The sequence below is a fragment of the Coccinella septempunctata genome, chromosome 3 (genome assembly GCF_907165205.1).
Source record: "Coccinella septempunctata chromosome 3, icCocSept1.1, whole genome shotgun sequence".
In the NCBI taxonomy this organism is placed as follows: domain Eukaryota; kingdom Metazoa; phylum Arthropoda; class Insecta; order Coleoptera; family Coccinellidae; genus Coccinella; species Coccinella septempunctata.
The window spans coordinates 33,953,080-33,974,813 of NC_058191.1; the positions used below are offsets into that span (position 1 = coordinate 33,953,080).

Sequence of the window (21,734 nt, forward strand, 5' to 3'; positions counted from 1 at the left end):
AAAATACATAATTGAACTCGATAAAATTGTCAATTATCAGGGTTTCATATTAGGTAATTACACGTCTACCTACGGCACTGTTCTATTATCATTTCCATTCGAAAGGTTTCTGAGAATAATGTAAAATTGTTTCTAATTCAAAAATATTTTGCAGACTTTTATCTCGATCAAAATCAGTCTTAAGATTGCATTTCCCCACATATTGAATTTATAAGTACAATTTCGAATCACTGATATTATTATCGCCTACAATTTTGCACTTGAGTTCATCCCATTGTTATTTGAAGATGCCGTTTATCGATATTCTCCAGCAAATACCTACATGTTTTTCTTTTTGTACTGTTATCTTTCATCACTGATATTATAATAATTGAGTTAGGTATATTGATTTTGATTTTATCATGATGTATAATGAACAATCATTGAAGTATAAATCGGTTGATAATGTCTTCAGATTGCTTCAAACCGAAGTGTAGAAACACATGCCTTCCTCTACTCACAATTCAAAAACTCTAGAGGGAAACTTTGGCCATTAGAGGGACAACGTTGGGGAAGTGGAATCCTCTTCAGCACACATCCCCTTTTAGACCAAAGCCACTTGCTTCCTAGTTGTGGAAAAATCGATTTTGTGCATAGTCGTAACAGTTGAGGATTCAAGTTGGTAGAAACTATTTTACACTGGATGATTTACTGAGAAAAACAAAAAGGTTACGTGCAATATTTTATTCGGAGAATAACTAAACTTATATCACAGTTTTGATGTAGTTATATGTATGGTATCTTATACAGGGTGAGGAAAAGTAATAATGGGCCAAATTAATCTCATCTCAAACCTAGAAAATTAATTATTTTCTGATTTTTCATCTTTCTTTCTTTTCGGTATATGATTGTTATTTCAACGAATGAATACTAAATCAATGATAAATTCAAATATCAATTATATATTGTAACAGAGCAAGGTAAAATTATAGAAAAACTAGAGAAGATCTGTATTCATTTTTGCTTTTTGCCATTTTTCATACATGTTTTTCTTTATATTCATCCTCGATCATGGAGGATAATTTTTCTCCTATCATAAACGCTGGTCCATTTGTATGACCAGACAATGAATCTGGAATAACACCACAGTCTGCCACTCTGAGACCACTCAATCCATGCACTTTCAACTGTGGATCTACTACAGATGTTTTCGGATCTACTCCCATGTTCGTGGTACCCATACTATGGTAGGAGGGTATTGCCATATAACTTATGGTACAATACCAGTACTCCCTGGAATGTAAGTCATGTTTGAGGCATGGAGTCACATTAGAGAATAAGGATGCATTTATTTTTTTAAAAGCATCCGTCTCGGTAATTTTGGAAATGAATCGTATTGCTTCATAAAGTTTGTCTATATCTTCTTCTTCCCCAAAAAGGTTGCTGTCTATTACTGGAAAATCTATAGGACTTTTCGACTGAATGGAAACTGTTCCACGTGATTTCGGATGTAGCAAGATCACGATAATGGAGAAGAATTTTTTTGGATCAATTTTACTCATATAACCCTCTTGGATGCTTTTGATATAAGGGGATGCTATGGGCCTGTTTACATAATTATCACCACCTGTAGGAGGCAGGAGAACATATTCCACTGTAGGTCTACCTTCACGATCAGGATGCATGAAACTGAGACTTTTACCATTGAAAGGAGTTGTCAATAAACCTTCTCCTCCTAAGAAATCCTCAATTTGTTTCTCTAGAGCTACAGTGTCCTGTGATAAATTTGATTTAAAATGCAAATTGAACGCTAAGTGATCTATTAATTTTTTTCCTACAGGTAATGCTTGAACCAACGGAATTTGGAATTTCTTCAGAACTTCTTCCGGTCCTATACCAGACAACATCAATACTTGAGCAGAATTTATCGCTCCTGCAGATAGAATGATTTCTTTATTAGCGTATGCTTGGAATACTTCACCGTTTTTGATGAATCGGACACCATATACCTTATTCGAGTCAGTGTTCACTAGCAATTTCATAACGAATGCGTTCAAAGTTACATTTAGGTTTCTCCTATGTAACACAGGTTTCACATAGCTATTAGCGCCACTTATTCGTTTTCCATTGTAAATATTCGTTTGCATTCTCGAGGTACCAATTTGATTTTGTCCATTGTAGTCAGTTACTGCAGATCCCATTTCTGTTAAGGCTTCTGCGAATAGTGTTTGGAGTTTGTTCACTGGAGAGCTGTAGTTCACGTACAGAGGACCTGTATGGCCAAGAACTTCTGATGGAAATTGGGCGTTCTCCATTCTCTTGAAAAAAGGTTCCACTTTTTCGAAGCTCCACCCTTTGTTTCCTAGTTTTTCCCAGTTATCATAGTCTTTGGCATTACCTCTTGTATAAATGAGACCGTTGATAGATGAACAACCACCAAGTACTTTGCCAGTTGCAAAAAGACAACGCTTGTCGATCATAGCTGGAAAAAACAAGTATTTGTAAGTTTAGTGCTAGAATAATCAAGTCGAATGCTGAAGAAGAGCTCTGCTTGTAACAAAATTACCTTTGCATCCATATTTTTGAGATGTGGTGTTGTAGCCCCAATTATATTTTGATCGAAGGGAGTATTGGTACATTGAGGGTATATCTGTGAAGGGACTGTCCATGTCACCAGCTTCAAGAAGCAGTACTTTCCAAGAATTGTTGAAGGATAATCTGTTCGCTAAAACAGATCCTGTTGAACCAGATCCGATAATGATGAAGTCGTAAGTTCCATAATCTGTGGAGATTAGCTAGCTAGAGCGACTACGTAGGAAGAATGAATGCAAGATATTTGTCACTGCACGCATAACTGAGGTTATGATGACTCTGTTTTCAGATTCTTCAGAAAGTGTTGACGATATATGAAAATGAGGCATCAGAATTTATAGGTATACTAATTGCACACCTTGAAATACAAATACGTATTTGGTATTTGTATTTGTATTTCATTTATTTCTTAAAAATGAGAGTTATAATTTGTATTTCTAAGACCTGATACTGAAGTATTTTATTTTTTGTAATTCGATACTTAAATCTAGAAAATACATTTGCTCATCAAGTCATTTAGAGCTCTACTGTTCTACAGATGAAGTGGAAGTCTCAATAGTCAAGTTTTTGAGAAGTAAATCTAAATTAAATTAATTCTTTGATAAGTTGGGTTGGACTAACTGAGGCAAACAAAAAGAAATTGATGCCTGCTAGTAGTAGGAACAGCAGAAGTAAGTAAAGAAGATGACCATTTTTTTGTAATAGAGAATGGAGATAGTTATCAACCACAGACTTTAAAATTGAAGTTGGCTTTAGTGATTCAAAAAAAAAACGATAAAAGGAAAGAGGTACCATCCTTGAACACAATCCAAAAATTTTTTTGTGCTCATCGGGACTTATAGAAAGATTGTCTTCTTTAGTAGGTGTTCATTCCCCAACAAGACACATATGAAAAATCTTGTGTTCCTGACTCTATTTTGTATTTAGACTTAAAATAGTTGAAGTAGGTACACTTTTTCGTATTTTATACTTCAAATACACGACCTGAAAATATTTCGTAATTTGTATTTCAATTAAAGCAAATCATGTATTTTGCCAAACTCTGGTACCTATATAACAAAAATTAAGTTGGCATTCTTACAAATTTCAGCTAATCCTTAACTGAAGTATAAATTTTGAAGATTATTCAAGAAGGAGGATAAACTACGAGAAATTCGCGAAGATTTATGTTTCGCATAGCTTATTATAGTTTCGAATTTTTTGTTGTCTTTTTGTAAAGATAATTATAGAAGTTTAAGTTGTTTATCAACATAATTATTGAACTTTTTAGTTGAGGTTTTTGCCTCACACTGCACAAAACTATATATTCTGCATGTTGATTTTTAATCACTCTACAGTGTCGTTCCTTATTTTTTCGAATTTGAGGCGATTTATCAGATAAAAAGGCATTTAAAAGAACATAAGTAAGTACCTATTAATTTTGAGAAAACTTTTTTGTATCATAGAAATGTAATTATAAAGATTGGCCACAAAATCCAAAATATCACTTAACAGGAAGGAATTGAACTACATTTCAAACGTTTATATTATACACCATAGTGTATCATATGACTTTTGTTCCTGAATATTGTTGTGTTTTATTTCTTATTATTCTGTATTCAACGAATATAAGAATTATTATAATAATTGTTGTTCGCACAGCATCCTTATAAATGGCATCATCTTAATTGAGAAATGATATGAGTATGATTTCTTTTCCCAAAAATGAAAATGTGGATTCTAAGGAACCAATGATAAATCGAAAAAGTACATTAACGTTCCACTCACCAATAGTTCTGTTCTTGTCTAAATTCTTGAAGTATTCAGAATTATCCTTTGGATAATCGTAAGAAATCGCCTCATCTATCTTATCCAAGATCAAATTCTGCAGATTATTTATTTTCGCGATATCAACCTGACAAGAAACTACCGATAGAATCATTGTTAAATGCCACTTCACACTGATGTGCAACATAACAGAAATAATATAGGTAACCTTGCTTGGGAGAACTAGAGATCAAATGTACATAATTCTAATTTTCCGATGTTTTTATACCGAGGTACCTGGATTATTATGAAGTGAGTTTGAAGACCTTTGATGAGATCTTTCGTGCGTTGATGCGTAATTAACACTACCGGTTGGTTTGGAGGTATCAAATTGAAGCTTCTAACTTTCTAAAATAAGGACGATGTACAGTAGGTTTCAACTATTGACAATACTCAGAAGGGTGCTATGAACCAACGAACCCCATTCTTTATTTTTCATAAGAATCATTATAAACTTCCTCGAATATTAATAAACAATGAAAAACATTGAATAAAACAAAATTTAAAATTTAGACAATTTTTTATCTCTGAATAGAGTAAAAATTCACATAAAAACGAATGATGGTAACTGAAAATGAATGTTCATAACGTTTTAGTCCCAAATATCTGAAATAGCAAGAAGAAAGAAATAAAATGACGATGTTTCATCATCAAGTATGCTTTTCAGTCTTTCCCAAGCAATTTGCGTCAATTCGACTTATGTGAAATGTAGATCAGAAAATCGTTAGACAAATTTCGGTCCTCCTCTTGCTTATGCTGGAAAAAGCAACAGTGTAAGGAAGTAAGTTGCATTTTTGAGTTGATTCTCATTATTTAGAGTTTGGCTCAAAAATATTTAGGTGAATTTTCATTTAATGATTAGCTTCGGTAGCAATTGAGATATTAACCCACAGGAAACTTGAAATACCCTAAGTAAAAATTCATTTTTGCTTTTTTATTATGACCAAGTATAGTTTGTAAAATCGGATTTACCATATCGATGGCTGTTCAACCTTGATGTGCACCATGAACCCATAGGTTCATTCATTTAAATCGATATTAGTTTGTTGAACTTTTCCTATCTAATAGCCTTGAAAAAATCGTGTGCATCATTAGAATTAGTTAATTTCAGGATATGTTAAGAATGATTTCCCAGACGCTTCTATATAATTGGGAAATAATTATGCTTTGAGAACTGGGGAGTGTTGAACCGTTTGATAAGTGGATTTTTTTCGATAAACGGATGCAGATGCAATTCAAATTTCAAATATCCTTGGCATCTTATTTGGTACCAAAAACAAGAATATCAACTGAGCATACTCTGGTATCTGATGAAAATGAACAGCTTGAATCGAATATTTCCGGAATAAATTGTAGAATTTCAGTGATCCCTATCACTGTCATTATTCTGAATTTCATGAAAATCTTGATTCTACTCGAATTATGTCCCCATTTTCAGTGATTAAATAAAAGTTTGCTGAAAGAAAAAGGTTTTGAATGTATTTTCAATGATTTTCAATTTTTTTGGAACATTTCTTCTCATATGAAATCTAAGAAAGTGATAAATGAATCAGCATTTAAGTGTGAGGTAATGTATTGTAAATGAGCAGTCAGTAGAGATCTGATTTTATTTTTTTCTTTGACTTGTTCCATTGTTGCAAGCATTTGTTTGGAATCAATACATGCACATTACTATTAATATCACTATAAAAATAAATCAAACTGAAAAAATATTGTTCAAGGACACCCTGTATCTATAATCCTATGATATAAAATAACACATTGAAATGCCCACTGTTTGCTTCGAAAAGTTAAGCACCATTACTCCAATTTTATTGGAGAAATTAGAAAAAATACTTATTGTTAAGTATACAATTTAAGTATTCCCAGCTTTGATCCGTGGGAGAATCTATATCAAATATCTTAGCTAGATTGATCATCTAGGAGAATGGAAATTTCTTCATATGATTCTTTCGATATTTTTATACATTTTTCGTGAATATATTTTGAATATCGAATGAGTTTGCTTGAGGAACAATATAATTGTTCAAAGTTCTTCCTTCACATAGTTGCTTGAATATTGCTGCTTTATCAAATCTGCTGCTTTTTCACCGATCACATATGCAACAGCATTCAACTGTCCCGACAAAGTAACAGGAATCACGCCGCAGTCTGCTATCCTCAAGTTCCGCACTCCACGAACTCTCAAACTGTCATCAACTACAGCTTCAGCATCACTTGCAGGTCCCATTTTTGTACTAGAAGTTAGCTGATGGGCCGCAAAAGCGATGTGCTTTATACTGCAATACCAGAAAGATCTTGAATTGAACTCGTATGCTTCACAAGGCTTGGGAATCGAATAGATTGATGCGTTCAACTTTCTGAACGATTCTGTTTCTAAAAGCCTAAGTATATTTCGTATACCCTCGTAAATCTCTTCGATGTCTTCTTTATTCTGGAACATACCTATATCTATCTCAGGAAAATCTATGGGATTCGCGGATTTTAGTCGAATCTCTCCCTTGGATTTTGGATGCAAAAGAGTGACCGACACAGATATATCAGTGGATATATTCACTTGCCTGGAGACAGACGCAGTCATTTCATTGGTGAACCTCTTGGTTGCATACAAACCAATTCTGGTACCCGTTGGAGGAGCGAATATATACTCAATACTGGGTCTGTTCATCGATGAAGTATTTCTTGAGAAATACCCTAGGAACTCAGAGTTCAAGGATTTGGTCAAATATCCATATCCATTGAGGTATTGTCTCAAGAGTTCTCTCAGTGGTGGTGTGTTTTGCGTTGAGTTGGTTCGAATGTAGATGCTCAAATATCCGAAATGATCTTTCAGGGTTTGTCCAACAGGAAGATCATGAACGATTTCGATCTTGTGTTTCTTGAGAATCTGTTTTGGGCCAATGCCGGACAACATCAACAGCTGCGGAGTGTTGATGGCTCCACCAGATAAAATGACCTCCTTGGTTGCAGTAGCTCTATATAATTCTCTGTTTTTTACGAATTCAACTCCATACGCTCTTTTGTCGCTGGATATAAGGATTTTTGTCACGAATGCTTTGTTCGTTACATTCGTATTTGTTCGAGTTTTGGCTTCTTTCAAATACGAGTTAGCACTGCTAACTCTGCGTCCTTGCCAGATATTATATTCTATTCTTCGTAAACTATTGTTTGTTTTGTTTTCAGCGCTTTTATCTTCATTAGACAATTCTTTCATTCCATCCACAATTGCTTGATGAAAAAGTGATTTGGGTTCTGAGTATTCGATGTTGATAGGACCTGAGGATCCATGGTTAATTCTATTTTTAGTGATTCGGTAATTCTCAACTTTCTTGAAGTATGGTAAAATTTTCTCGAAAGACCATCCTGGGTTTCCTTTGCTTGCCCAGTTGTCGTAATCTTGTTCTACTCCCCTGCTGTATATCAGAGCCCCAGTGGCACTGCTACCTCCTTCTGATAGCCCTCTTGTAACAAGGCATCGTTGATCTATCATGCCTGAAATGAATCGGGAATTATCTTCAGCTTTGAGTTTATAGAAATGGGCTTACCGAGACATCCCTTCTCTTGTTTAATAGAAACATATCCCCAGTTCTTCCGAATGTTTGAGGATAAAGTGTGTATTCCTGGAATTTCGGATAAATCATCCTCACTGCCACCGGCTTCTAAAGCCAAAATCTTCCAGTCGGGATTTTCTGACAGACGATTAGCTACAACACAACCAGTAGTACCAGCACCGACAATTATGAAGTCAAATTGGCCGTAATCTGTGAATGTTATGAAAGAATTTACAAAGTGTGAATGAAATGGTTGCGAAAAATTCGAGGGCGATTCCTTTTCAAATAATAGTGTGGGTTTTTCATGAAATTTTTTTAGCAGAAAATGGAAAAACAAGAAATTTATTTTCTCGTGAACAGTGTCAGATATTCGAAATTTCGGTATGAAAATATAGGTTTTCGAACACGCTGAATCTATTGCGAGCATTTTCGAAAGCCTATCTCCCTTCGTTTAGATTTTCGTCTTGGAAATGGCATTTTTCAAAAATTGCAATTTTCTATCTGCGATATCTCCTGTTATATTCGTCTGATCCAATTGGGATTTCCGGTTATATAATCAGCGTTGCCTAGGCTTCCACCCTAGCACAAAAAGTCGATTTCGAAAATCTCGATTTTTTGGGTCAAAAATGAGCAAGGGGTTAGACCCCCCTAAAATGACCTATTTGCAACTCTGTCTAAAAATCAGGGCGCTCTAGTACTGTCTCAGGATATGGAGTGCATGGAATTTGTTTTGAAGATTCTAAAAAACCTAACAGTTCATGAATCAATAGAGAATTGCACTTCAGAGAGCTCTTCGAAGTCAACTCGAAAATGAAAAGTGGAAAAGCAAAAAAAATTATTTTCTCCTGAACTGGGCTAGATATTTGGAATTTTGGTATGGAAATATAGGTTTTCGAACACGCTGAATCTATTGCGAGCATTTTCGAAAGCCTATCTCCGTTCGTTTAGATTTTCATCTTTGAAATTGCATTTTTCAAAAATTGCAATTTTCAATTTGCAATATCTCCTGTTATATTCGTCTGATCCAATTGGGATTTCCGGTGAAATAATCAGCGTTGCCAAGGCTTCCACCCCAGCACAAAAACTCGATTTCGAAAATCTCGATTTTTTGGGTCAAAAATGAGCAAGGGGTTAGACCCCCCTAAAATGACCTACTTTCTACTCTGTCTGAAAATCAGGATGTTCCATTACTATCCTAGGATATGGAGTGCATAGAATTTGTTCTGAAGATTCTAGAAAACCAAACAGTTGATGCTTCAATAGAGAATTACACTCCAGAGAGCTCTTCGAAGTCAACTCGAAAATGACAAGTGGAAAAAAAAAAGAATCATTTTCTCCTAAACTGAGTCAGATATTTGAAATTTCGGTATGAAAATATAGGTTTTCGATCACGCTGAATCTATTGCGAATAATTTCGAAAGCCTATCTCCCTACGTTTAGATTTTCATCTTGGAAATGGCAATTTTTCAAAAATTGCAAATTTCAATCTGCGATATCTCCTGTTATATTCGTCTGATCCAATTGGGATTTCCAGTTTTATAATCAGCAGTTCCAAAGCTTCCACCCAAGTACAAAAAATCGATTTCGAAAACCTCGAATTTTTGGGTCAAAAATGAGCAAGGGGTTAGACCCCCCTAAAATGACCTATTTGTTACTCTGTCTGAATATCGGGGTGTTCTAGTACTGTCTTAGGATATGAAGTGCATAGAATTTGTTTTGAAGATTCTAGAAAACCAAACAGTTGATGATTCAATGGAGAATTGCACTCCAGACAGCTCTTTCAAGTCAACTCGAAAATGAACTGTGGAAAAACAAACAAAAAATAATTCCTTCTAAACTGGGCCAGATATTTGAAATTTTGTCGAAAGAATATATGTTTTCGGACACGCTGAATCTATTGCGAGCAATTTTGAAAGCCTTTCTCCCTTCGTTTAGATTTTCATCTTGGAAATGGCATTTTTCAAAAATTGAGAATTTCACTTGAGACTTCGTCAAGACCGAACGGTTGTGCCGAAACAGATGAAATTCTCAGATTCATTACTAAAAGAGTTGGCCTTTCAGAATATGTATCACAAATAGACCTACGATTATTTTCCTGGAAGAAACACTACTCGAAAGCTGACCTTCGAAAAATTCCCGAAAAGTTGGTTCAGTTGAAACTTTCTCAAGACCGATGGGTTGTGCCCAAATGGATGAAATTCTTAAATTCAATACTAGAAGAGTTGCTCTTTCAGAATATGTATCATATTTAGATCTACGATGATTTTCCTGGAAGAAAAACTACTCGGAAGTTGTCCTTCGAAAAATTCCCAAAAAGATGAGGTCAGTGGTCAGTTAAGAATTCCTCAAGACCGAACGGTTGCGCCGAAATGGATGAAGTTCTCAGATTTAGTACTAGAAGAATTTCTCTTTCAGAATATGTATCACGCTTAGATCTATGATAATTTTCCTGGGAGATAAATTATTGTAAATATGACCTTCGAAAAATTCCCAAGATGTTGGGTTCAGTTAAAACTCAAGATCGAACGGTTGCGCCAGGGTGGATGAAATGTCGAGATTTATCACTAGAAAGGTTGCTCTTTCAGAGTATGTATCACGTTTAAATCTACTATGAATATTCTGCTAGATACAATTCAACTCGTAAGTTGAATAATGGAAAAATAAAAAATTTTATTGATTTTGGTAAGCAAATGTAGGTCTTCGAACATGTTGAATCTATTGCGAGCAATTTCGAAAACCTTTTTTCCTTCGTTTAGATTTTCATCTTGGAAATGGAATTTTTCCAAAAATTGCAATTTTCAATCTGCGATATCTCCTGTTATATTCGTTTGATCCAATTGGGATTTCTGGTTTTGTAATCAGCATTGCCGAGGCATTTCTGCCCTTCCCAAAATCAGGGTGTTTCATTACTATCCTAGAACATAGTGTGCATAGAGGTTGTTTTATAGATTCCAGGAAACCAAGTGATTCAATAGAGAATTGCACCTCAGAGAGCCCTTCAAAGTTAACTTGAAAATGAAAAATGGAAAAACCTTCATTAATATATTCTTTCACGCTAGTCCACCATCACCAGCAGTTCAATGACAATGCAATACTCAAGATCCTTGGAAAGTACATAAATTCAAACAAGGGTCAATAAATATTTATTGAAATAATACTATTACATACTTATTAAGTACAAAAAAGATTCATCAATCACAGAAACAAACACAAATAAATCTTCTCCAACATAAATTGGCACAACATAACAATTACCAATAAAAAATCTTAGCATAGTCATAAACAAAAAGGGTGCTCATTCACCAAACTTCTACATCTCCCACCCTTCCTCTTCATTCTGCCCTAAATACTCCGTAATGATTTTTAATTATATCAGCTCCCTTTTCACCGATCGCGAAAGCAATAGCGTTTGTATGACCAGAAATCGTGTCTGGCATAACACTACAATCGATAATCCGCAAACCCTTGACGCCATATACTTGAAGTTCACTATCCACAACAGCCATCGGATCATCTTCAGGACCCATACGGGCTGTTGACGACATATGGTAGCCGTTAAATGACAAATGTTTCATTGCGCAATACCAGAAATCCTTCGTATTGTATCCATGCTGATCGCACGGTTTGAACTTGATGAATTGTTTCGCATTAAACTTCTCGAAACTCTTGGTGTTTCCCAAAGTTTGCGCATATTTGACTCCTTCATAAAGAGCATCCAGGTCTTCTTCTGAAGAAAAAATCCCTATATCAAGTTCGGGAAATTCCAATGGATCTGATGATTTCAATGTGATTGTACCGTTGGATTTAGGATTCAATAGAATTGCTGAGATGAGGAAATCTGTGGTAGCGTCGTAGGATTTCAGAGACTCCAACACTTCTTTATTGAAGTTTCTAGGAGCCCCATTCTTTTGCGCTTTTCCACTTGGTGGTATCAAGATGAACTCCACTCTGCTATCCCCGAAATTCTTGAAGCTTAACGCTTTGGTGGAGAAAGATGTCGTGAGTATCCCATAACCATTCAAATAGTCCTTGATTTGTTCCCTTAGAGGTGTTATGCTTTGACTGTGATTCGTCCTGAAAAACACCAGACTGAAGGCTATATGGTCCCTCATAGTTTGTCCAACAGGTGCGTTCTTGATCATTTTTATGCTGTGTTTCTCTAGCTCCTTTTCAGGACCAACACCGGAAAGCATCAGGAGTTGAGGTGTGTTTATAGACCCTCCAGATAAAATTACTTCTTTAGAACTCATGGCTCTATACGTTTTTCCGTCTTTTACGAATAAAACCCCTTGTGCCTTCTTACTTTCTTCATCAATCAATATTTTGGTCACTAAAGCATTGACTTCCAGATTGAGGTTGATTCTGTTTAATGCAGTTTTCAAGTAGGCACTTGCCGAGCTCACTCTTCGTCCAAACAAGGCGCTACTTTGACATTTTCCAACTCCTTCAGGCTGGCCACCGTTCACGTCTATGTAACTGGCTCCTAGTTCTTTATTGGCGTCTATGAAGGCTTGAACGAGGGGAGATTCTGGTGTTGTGTAACAATTATTTATTGGTCCGGCGAAACCGTGATACCCTTGATCTCCGTCGGGGATTTGTGAGTTTTCCGATTTCTTGAAATAGTAGGATATATTCTGATAAGACCATCCTGGGTTGCCCCATCTTTCCCATTTGTCGTAATCTTCTTTGTGTCCCCGGATGTACATTATGCCGTTTATGGCGCCTGAGCCACCTACTGATTTTCCTCTTGCGTATGGGCATTTTTCCCCTACCATGCCTGAAAAACAAAAGAGTAATTTTGAGCTCGAAGAAAATAAAAATAATAAGTTCTTTGGTGTTTGTTTTGAAATTGAAGTTTGTAAGTATGGAGATATTGGCCATAATACTGCATTTTTTGCAATTATTGATTATGTTAGGATTTTATTCTATTGCAAGACACAATTTATTTTCAATGATCCTTTTATTCTTTGATGGTGAAGTTTGTTTTTGAGCTAGGATTGTGTGTAATTTGGGAGTAAAGAATTAATACAATATTCTGACTTCTGTTCCATGAAAATTGTATGATGTAAAAAGTGAAGATACATCGAAAATTTCAACTCAAAAAATATTACGAAGCAATAAAATTCAGATCTTTATACGGGTTGAGTCTATGACAAATATTTTAAAAGTAGATTCTTGAGGTCAAAAGAAACACTTTTTTCCTTTACCATTTTTTCCGAATCGACCCGGTTCAAAAGATACAGGCTGTTGAAGAAATATAAAATTTTTTTATTTTTTTATCGAATGAAATGAATTTTGTAACACAGTTTTTCATTCATTTGATGAATATCACAAGATATAACCCACGTCTTCAAGTTTTCTCATTATGACCATTACGTATATCGATTGAAAATCAATCAAGGAAGGTTTCAGAAAATGACCATTACGTACCATAAAAATACCAAAAATTTAAGAAACCCAACTCTTGAAACTAAGTTGGGTACTATCTAATGAGAATTTGAGCGTCTTGTGAAATAAAAATATTCCTCATAGTTTTCAATAGTAAAAAAAATTGTGCGAAATTCGGAAACTTGGTTATTTGGCTGAATGCTACTCTGTTTAAAAGATCCACAGATGTGTAGTGTCATAGATTTAGCTTGTTATTCTGAAGGGTATTCCGTTTCTCCAGGGGTGGCATAGCTCATATTAAAAAATTAAAATGCCTATTTCTTTTTATCAAGGCCGAATAGAAAAAAATAGTATAGGAAAATTTTTTTTGACGTCAATACTCTACTGTTAAAATATTTGTACGTGTCAAAGATTTACCCTGTATAAAAGGTCTTTCAAGAAAAGTTCACATCTTTTTTGAAAAACTTGAAAGGTAGTTTTAGACTAGTTTTGTCAGTTAAAACACGGACCATATTGATGGATCCGAAGGGCTTCGACTGTTATAAAGGGTGGCAGTTTTTAGTTGGGGTTATGGAGATAATAATACATATTCACCTTTACATCCATATTTCTGTTTCGTTGTTGTATAACCCCAATTTTTATCGCTGTTCGGTAGAAGAACATGCATCCCTGGAATTTCGGATAGATCCGTCTCATGGTCACCTGCTTCTATCAGAAGAATCTTCCAGTCTGGATGTTCCGACAATCTGCTAGCTACCACAGAACCTGAGGATCCTGCTCCCACAATAATGAAATCGAAAGTACCATAATCTATAAAGAGAGTGATGCTTAGATTCAAGAATTCGGCTTTTTCATATGTTTCGTACCTACATATAAATGCTTCTTCTCGTCTTGAACTCAGAAAATCACTAAAACCACAATTATTCGCCAGTTCATAAGCTCAATTTCAAAAAGTTCAATTTCAATAAACTCTTCACAAAATCTGTTACTCGAAAATTATGATTTCTTGTCGCTTCATTGAAATTATGATTTTTTTATGATGCTTTTACTTCAGTATGAGGTTAGAGGCAGCTCTTTTTCATGTGAACGTTTCACTTTTATGTTAAATAAAACAATAATCATTCTTTTTATTTCCTCTGCTGTTTTTTTCTTCCAAGTGCCGTTTCTCAAATGGAAATATATATCATGTGTGGACTTGCTAGAATGCTCACGGAAAATGGAATCCCTTCAAATTTTTGTTTACACAAAAGTCGTTCTAAAAAAAAATCAATAGTTTCTCGATCATTAACTTGAAATTAAAATTGAATATTATTTCCTACCCTTTAGCCTGGACAGCGCTTAGAAAAACGAGTATTGCCATAGCTTTTATTTCAATTTTATTTATAGTATGTATTTTGTTGTTTTAGAATTTTTTTGTTCCTGTAAATTACGAGACTGAAATAAAAATACATAAACACTAAAACAAGATTTGTTCTCCGTGAGCTGTTGAGTAGGGTTATGGAAGGGGTTGGAGTAAAATATTCAAGTCAATAAACGTGTTTCAGCGTCTTATTTTCAAGTTATTGGTTGAGAAACTATTATGTGTTACTTCTGATAACCACAGATCAAAAAAAAAACAAAGATAATGGTGGGATACCATCTGCCATTGAGCTTTCTAACGAGCTCATACAGGACATACGTTTCTATTTGAAAAATGGAAATTGGATGGGGTTGCAAGTTGACAAAACACTCAATTTCATTACCAAAAAATGGGGGTAGTTGAAAATCATCTGACAAGTTTCAGCGGTTTCATTTGCAGTAATTGAAATATAAATTTATTCCACACTTATGCCTAATCCTGTAGTGTAGGTACATAGCCAAAAAAACATCATATGATCTTTGCTGACAAGTACAACTTGATTTACATTTTGAAGACAATTTCCGATTTATAAAACACAATATACCAGAGGCCTGTTGCACAAAATCACTCTGAACTGTTCAGTTTTGAAATGAATTACATTGCATGAAAAATATTCAGAATTGAAAAAAGCAAATTGAAGTCAAGTGATAAAATCAATAATCACTTCGCAAAAATACAAGAATTCTCTCGCACCAAATATGAATTTTTCAAATCAGATAAGTTGACAAAATGCAATGTGAAAAGTTGCTTTGTAGATTGGTGCAATAGGCCTCTGGATCAAAATTTTACTTACCGTGAACTTTGGTGCGATCTACATCAGATAAAAAATCGCTGTTATCAATCCTCGGCTTATAGTTCGCTGCATCTTTCACAGCTTTTTTGATAAGAGCCTCATAATAATCGATTTTGAGTTCTAGCTCGCTGTTCTTCTCATTTTCCACACTACCAAAAAACACTAACAAAATCACAAATACTATGTGCCTCATTTCATATAGTCTTATCACATTGATGACTTCTTACTGAATACCTACTTTATAAATTTTTTTCATATTTGCCTTGAGTCTCGGAAAGCAGGTTATCTCTTGCGATATGTAGTTGACCAATTTGTTTTCAATGGGGGGAAATTGATTGTGAAACTTAAAAACAACTGCCAAATACAATTCGTTCACTCATATTGAACAATCTCCTGTTTTTTCTTGTCAATTAACACCAGTTGATCCAGTATAGTGTATTTATAGAACGCCAGCTTAAAATTCGATATATTTCTCATCGGTCATCATATCATATGCATAATATATCCATAAAACAATTTCGGTAACGTTGCGAATGTTGAGCAATTCTTTCTATAGTTCATCTGGCGAAAAATGAACCAAAAATTAAATTCAACCTTGACCGAGTCTATGTCAACATAGATACAAAAATATGTGTGTGCTATTGCTTCTATTCCTGAAGAAATCGAAATTATTTAATGAAACCTTTCTCTCTTGCTGCTTTTATTTTCAAGGTCTATTTCTCTCTTTCTACCAGGGGGAGTTCAATATATTCTCAATAGAATAATTCTCAACCTAAATCTTCACTGATTTTTCAAAAATTTGAGCCATCTTGGAATGGATCATCGAAAACTAAGGAAACCATTCATCATCTTTCCTTGAACACTTGCTCAAGAGTAGAGTCGTTTAATTAGAAATATTTCCATGTAACAGCATTATACATAAATGCAGAAAAGTTTTCTGAATAGTTTTGAGGAAGAATTCTAATTAATTCCTTGAAATTGAAATACATATGTATGTTGAAGTCCATAGGAACAAAACCACATTCTTACAAAAGCTTGACATATATAGGAATACCTAATCTTATCAAGAATAACCTGTACACTTTTTCGGTCGCATTTATGGACACCTTGTATATATCGATTACTCCATATGATGCGTCTTGTTATCAATGCGGACAATGGGTACTTCTATTACGTAAAATTAGATCATATTAAGATAGCAGGTCATCTAATTAGTTCATGTCTTATTTATGTCCTCGGTTTTGGGTTGTTTTATTTGTATTCTGATAAGACATACAAATACCAACAATGAGTCTACTACGAACTGGGAAATTCAATTTCCGAATATGAAAACTTTTTATCGGAGAAGGAAAATGAACAGGTCTAAAATGCAATGAATCTGTGATGAGAAAGGTATCAAAAAGTAATCATATCTACAGAGAGAAAAAACTTTATTTATCCTTGAATATTCAAATGGTCCTTTTTGATCATGTCAGCTCCTTTTTCCCCAATCAAGAAGGCCTGAGCATTGATATGCCCAGTAACAGTACTAGGCACTATGCTGACGTCTATAACACGTAGATTTTTAATACCATACACCTTGAGTTCGTTGTTGACTACAGCCAGAGGATCACTGCGGGGTCCCATTTTGGCGGTTGAAGAAAGATGATAAGCAGGTAGAGCAACTTGGCGTAAAAGGCAGTACAAATATTCCCTCGACATTCGTTTGTTCTTCGAACATGACGGCAGATCCAAATTCAGTTTCAAATCGAAATGTTTGCCTACAGATGTCTCTACTAATTTCAGAGCAACTTGTATCCCTTCGTACATATCTTCTAAATCTTCTTCTTTATCGAAAATCTTACTATCGATCAATGGAAAGTCTCTAGCGTTTGCCGATTGCAGAGTAAGTGTTCCGGATGATTTTGGATGCAGGAAGAATAACTGGAAGTTCCAATGGGTAGACTGGTTGATACTGTTGACGTAGTCGCTCACTTCTTTTCTATAGTTGGCAAATTGTGGAATGGTAGTCACCACAGGTCTAGGTGGCGCAAAGTCTATTTCCATATTGGGAAAGGGAGAACTTTTATTTCTTGTGTTAAAGTAAGCAATAGCTCTGTAGTATGAAGGAGCTGTAAAAGCTCCTTCTCCTTGAAGATACTGCTTGATCAATTGATTGGTAGTTTGCGCAGGCTCAACATAATTTGAAGAGAAATAGAGTGGTAAAAATCCAATATGGTCTTTCATGAATTTTCCCACAGGTGAATCTTGAATAACCTTGATTCCAACCTTCTGTAGGTCAGACTTCGGACCAATTCCTGATAACATCAGGAGTTGAGGAGTGTTAGCTGATCCACCTGACAGTATCACTTCCCTTCTTGCATTCGCCTTAAATTTACGATTTTTGTGTACGAATTCAACACCATAAGCGGTTTTGGACTGCTCATCGATCAGCACTTTAGTAACGAAGGCTCTCAAAGTTATATTCAGGTTTATCCTCGTCCAAGCAGGTCTGAGGTAGTTATTTGCACCACTAACCCTTTTTCCGTTTTGGATATTGTGCTGAATGTATGAAACTCCACTAACTTTTTCGGCATTGTAGTCTTCTAAAAATGGTATGCCAATTTCTTTACTGGCTTGTATGAAAGCCTTTTGTAATGGTATGTCTGGCTGCGCATATGCAATATTTAAGGGTCCGTTGAATCCTCTGTATTTTGAATCGACGTTTTGGGATTGGAAGTTCTCGATTTTTTTGATATAGGGAAACACGTCTTCCCACGACCATCCTGAATTTCCTTCTTGAGCCCATTTTTCGAAATCAGCTTTGATTCCTCTGGAGTAAACCAAACCGTTTATAGTTCCAGAACCACCAAGAATTTTGCCACGAATGTAAGGACACCTTCTGTTTTCTCGTCCTAGAAAAATATTGGAAATCATGAGGGCTTGGAGGGTCCCACAATAACAATTCTTCAGAAAGTTTTTGTTCTAAGGAATGGATTAAAAAGATGAATTTCTTTAAGAATAAACTGCTCCACAAGAGTTAGGGATATCGTATTCAATCGTTTTTAAAAGTATGTAATCTTCGAGAAAATCACTTTAAACTCATTTAAAACTCAATAACAACTTGAATCGATCCAATAAAAATCAGTATGAGACATTTCGTCAATCTGGTCGCCTTTTTTCTGGAGTTTCGTTCTTTGCATATGCTTCATGAATGTTCTTATTTTGAAATGAAGTCAGTTTATCAACGGCTTCGATTTGAAACGAGTTTTCTGAAAATGATAAGACGTAAATTAACAAACGCTGTGGCTAATAGGGCTATCGGAATGCTACAGGATGGCCTAACTCAGGTTGCTGTAGCGGAAAGGCTCCAAGTCAGCCAGAGTGTGATATCACGACTTTGGAATAGGTTCAGGGAGACAGGTTCCGTGTTGGAAAGACCAAGGCTTGGTGGCTGACGAAAAACAACACCAGCTCAGGATATTTTGATCACCGTTTCGGCGAGAAGAAACCCTACTTCTACGTGTATAATGCTACGGAATACTCTTCAAAATGCAGATGGGGTCCAAGTTTCCATCGAAACCATCAGACGATGTTTGAGAGAGGCGAATCTAGGTTCTAGACATCCATTAAGAGGAGTTCCATTAATACGTGACCATAAGCGTCAAAGACTGGAATGGGCAAGGCAACATATCAATTGGAACGATCAATGGCGTAGTGTCCTTTTCACTGATGAATCCAGATACGGAAGATTTTCAGATTCTCGAAGAATAAGGGTATGGACAATCCCACGCATACCCCGTAATCGTCGCTATGTCCAAGAAGTCCATCCATTTCGAGGGGGTAGTGTTATGGTATGGGCCGGGATATGTTTCAACGGGCGCAGAGATCTACACATTTGTCCTGGGAATATTACCGCCTTACACTATAGAAGGCATGTCATTGACAATGTTGTGCCAAATTTTCACGCTGCTATTGGTGAAACTCTTCAATTTCTAGACGATAACGCTAGACTACACCGTGCAGCCATAGTTGAGAATGCGCGCGCGGAGCTTGGTATTCCACAGTTACCAATACCTCCGCACTCACCAGATTTGAATTGCATAGAAGCTCCAAAGAAGATTAGATGATCATCAACCTACCCCAGAATCCTTAAATGATCTGAGAGAACTTCTGCCCCGTTTATGAAACCAAATTCCTCAAGAAATGTTCAACAACCTCGTGTGTAGTATGAAAAGAAGATGTCAAGCTGTTATTGATGCCCGTGGAGGCCATACATTGTATTGATAGTCTTAAAATGCTTGAATTCACTGGGAATAAAATTTCGTTATTTTACTCGATTTTCCTTAACCACCCTGTTTACGCTGCAGACCTACAGGCTAAAATTAATTTGCAACTTGAAATCATATTATTATGAATTTTCATCACAAAAATCTTATTTTAACTTTATTTTTTTTGCAATTTAAGTCAATATCCCTAACTCATGTGGAGCAGTTTATTAAATTACTTGATTGATTTTTGTGATTAAACAAAGATAATTATTATTTTCGTTATTTTTTCGGAAAGCTCGATGCCGGCAAAGTTGGAGAATGAAAATAACCCGAATATTCTCTTCCCTTCGATTTTTTTGTCACGACATTGTATTTCAAAGTAGCTCCATCAAGAAAAAACAAGGCTCATCATAAAAATATCCATAACACTTTTCAACATACCATAGCAGCCATTTTTCTGTGGAACAGTCAAGTATCCCCAATTTCTATCAGACCTGGCAGATGCATCAAAAACGTATGGTATATCAGTAAAATCATCATTGATATCCCCAGCTTCAAGCAACAAAACCTTCCAACCTCTTATTTCCGACAATCTATTAGCTACCACGGAACCTGCAGATCCACCTCCAACAACAATGAAATCAAAGGTACCAAAATCTGAAAAAGGATGAGAAATTGAGAATTGCTCGACTTGACCAAAAAAATTCTTACCATGTGTGGTTCTCGAATTTTCTACACCATCCAACAAATCCCCATTGTCGTTTCTACCTCTGTAATTTTTCGCCTTCTCCACTTCTACGTTGACCAAATCCTCTAGATATTTCACTTGAAGATTATAAGCTTCGGCGTCTAAACAGTCAGCATATGATGATAAGAAATGAAGGAGTAATGCCCAATGAAGCATGTTGAAAATGTTTGGAAATTCAGAATAATTGGGTTTATATATTTATCATTTTTTCCTTGACATGCTTGCATAATCAGGATTAGTGAAGTCATTCATGCACATAATCTAATACATTTTTGTTTGTGGATTTCTGAAAAATTATTCACATTTTTTTATCAAGTTTGCGATAAGTGTTTTTTGAATTTCTTTCGAACTCAGGAATGTGAAATTTCTTCATTATACGCAATGAAAATTTCTTTCGGCGTATATCAATGTGCTAAGAAACAGTACAAGAGTTGTTTTGAGTACACCACCTCGCAATAAATTCCTACAAATGAGAAATTGTTACTACTCAATTCATAAGAGTACAAGTAAAGAAAGAACAAAAGCGGCAAAAAAGGAAAAAGATTTTAAAAATCATAGCAAATCAATTTTTATTCTTTAAGAAGTGAAAGAATGATTTTTCAGGGTTAACTTGATATCAAAGGCGCAGGAGTATGCAAACTCCTGTATGTTAATCTAATTTGGGAAATCCGATTATACATATAACTTGAAAAAGTTTAAATGAATTCACGAAACACTGTGAACTATCGAAAGATGGTCCAATTTCATAAAGAAACTGAACACATCATCAAAATTTCAAGAGAAGTAGTTCAAGATAGTAGTTGTCTGTCCACATTTATTATTATGATCTGTATTAAATTTTGGTCATGAAAGTTTCGAAAAACTAATGTGTGTTATAATTCATTATTTCCAAACACATTTCAAAAGTTCACTGTTCTTTTTTGTTACAGGTGCCGAAGGAAAAAATGGGAATCAATGCAGCTTCCATCAACTAGTGTCATAATAACCTTCCACAATGAAGCTAGATCAACCTTGTTGAGAACAGTTGTTAGGTCAGTTGAAAGTTATAATAATGAGTTCAGAAACTGAAAAGCTCGCAAATTTTATCAATAAACTAGTCAACTTATTCAGTACCTTTATTTGGCAAAATAAATCAAGCCACCAAAAAGAAATATTTCAATGGTATAATATAAATAAAAAAAACATTTGTTGCGAAACAAATTTTATGGTTGGCTTTTCCTACTCTTTG

At 35.2% G+C, this 21,734-nt stretch overlaps 3 protein-coding genes across 6 annotated transcripts in view; 1 reads left to right on the top strand and 2 right to left on the bottom strand.

The window, feature by feature from the left end:
* Window positions 1-21,734, top strand: part of LOC123310098 (polypeptide N-acetylgalactosaminyltransferase 2) — a 124,975-nt gene that overhangs the window by 89,053 nt on the left and 14,188 nt on the right. Inside the window, exon 3 of the mRNA XM_044893481.1 lies at window positions 21,436-21,537. Within this exon, the coding sequence (XP_044749416.1) occupies window positions 21,436-21,537 (102 nt within the window). The remainder of the gene's footprint in view (window positions 1-21,435; window positions 21,538-21,734) is intronic.
* Window positions 1,006-16,009, bottom strand: LOC123310092 (glucose dehydrogenase [FAD, quinone]-like). Of its 4 annotated transcripts, XM_044893471.1 has the most exons (4): window positions 15,509-15,983; window positions 7,923-8,138; window positions 6,376-7,869; window positions 5,973-6,342 (listed from the first exon to the last, which is right to left on the bottom strand). In XM_044893471.1, the coding sequence occupies exons 1-3, from the start codon at window positions 15,699-15,701 to the stop codon at window positions 6,404-6,406; spliced, it is 1,875 nt and encodes a 624-aa protein (XP_044749406.1). In that variant the 5' UTR covers window positions 15,702-15,983; the 3' UTR covers window positions 5,973-6,342; window positions 6,376-6,403. The 4 variants fall into 4 exon arrangements, with proteins under 4 accessions (XP_044749408.1, XP_044749409.1, XP_044749406.1 ...); XM_044893473.1 differs by lacking the exons at window positions 5,973-6,342; window positions 6,376-7,869; window positions 7,923-8,138 and adding exons at window positions 1,006-2,461; window positions 2,546-2,761 and having other exon boundaries at window positions 15,509-16,009; XM_044893474.1 differs by lacking the exons at window positions 5,973-6,342; window positions 6,376-7,869; window positions 7,923-8,138; window positions 15,509-15,983 and adding exons at window positions 1,006-2,461; window positions 2,546-2,761; window positions 4,339-4,723.
* Window positions 16,922-20,694, bottom strand: LOC123310094 (glucose dehydrogenase [FAD, quinone]-like). Its single transcript, XM_044893475.1, has 3 exons — window positions 20,470-20,694; window positions 20,200-20,415; window positions 16,922-18,402 (listed from the first exon to the last, which is right to left on the bottom strand). The coding sequence occupies exons 1-3, from the start codon at window positions 20,660-20,662 to the stop codon at window positions 16,943-16,945; spliced, it is 1,869 nt and encodes a 622-aa protein (XP_044749410.1). The 5' UTR covers window positions 20,663-20,694; the 3' UTR covers window positions 16,922-16,942.

Coding starts and splice junctions, on each gene's coding strand:
- LOC123310092 (XM_044893471.1), bottom strand. CDS start 15,701: ATGAGGCACATAGTATTTGTGATTTTGTTAGTGTTTTTTGGTAGTGTG. Junction 8,139..15,508: donor AGATCGCACCAAAGTTCACG/GTAAGTAAAATT, acceptor TAACATTCACAG/ATTACGGCCAATTTGACTTC. Junction 7,870..7,922: donor ACAAGAGAAGGGATGTCTCG/GTAAGCCCATTT, acceptor GATTCATTTCAG/GCATGATAGATCAACGATGC.
- LOC123310094 (XM_044893475.1), bottom strand. CDS start 20,662: ATGCTTCATTGGGCATTACTCCTTCATTTCTTATCATCATATGCTGAC. Junction 20,416..20,469: donor AAATTCGAGAACCACACATG/GTAAGAATTTTT, acceptor ATCCTTTTTCAG/ATTTTGGTACCTTTGATTTC. Junction 18,403..20,199: donor ACAGAAAAATGGCTGCTATG/GTATGTTGAAAA, acceptor ATATTTTTCTAG/GACGAGAAAACAGAAGGTGT.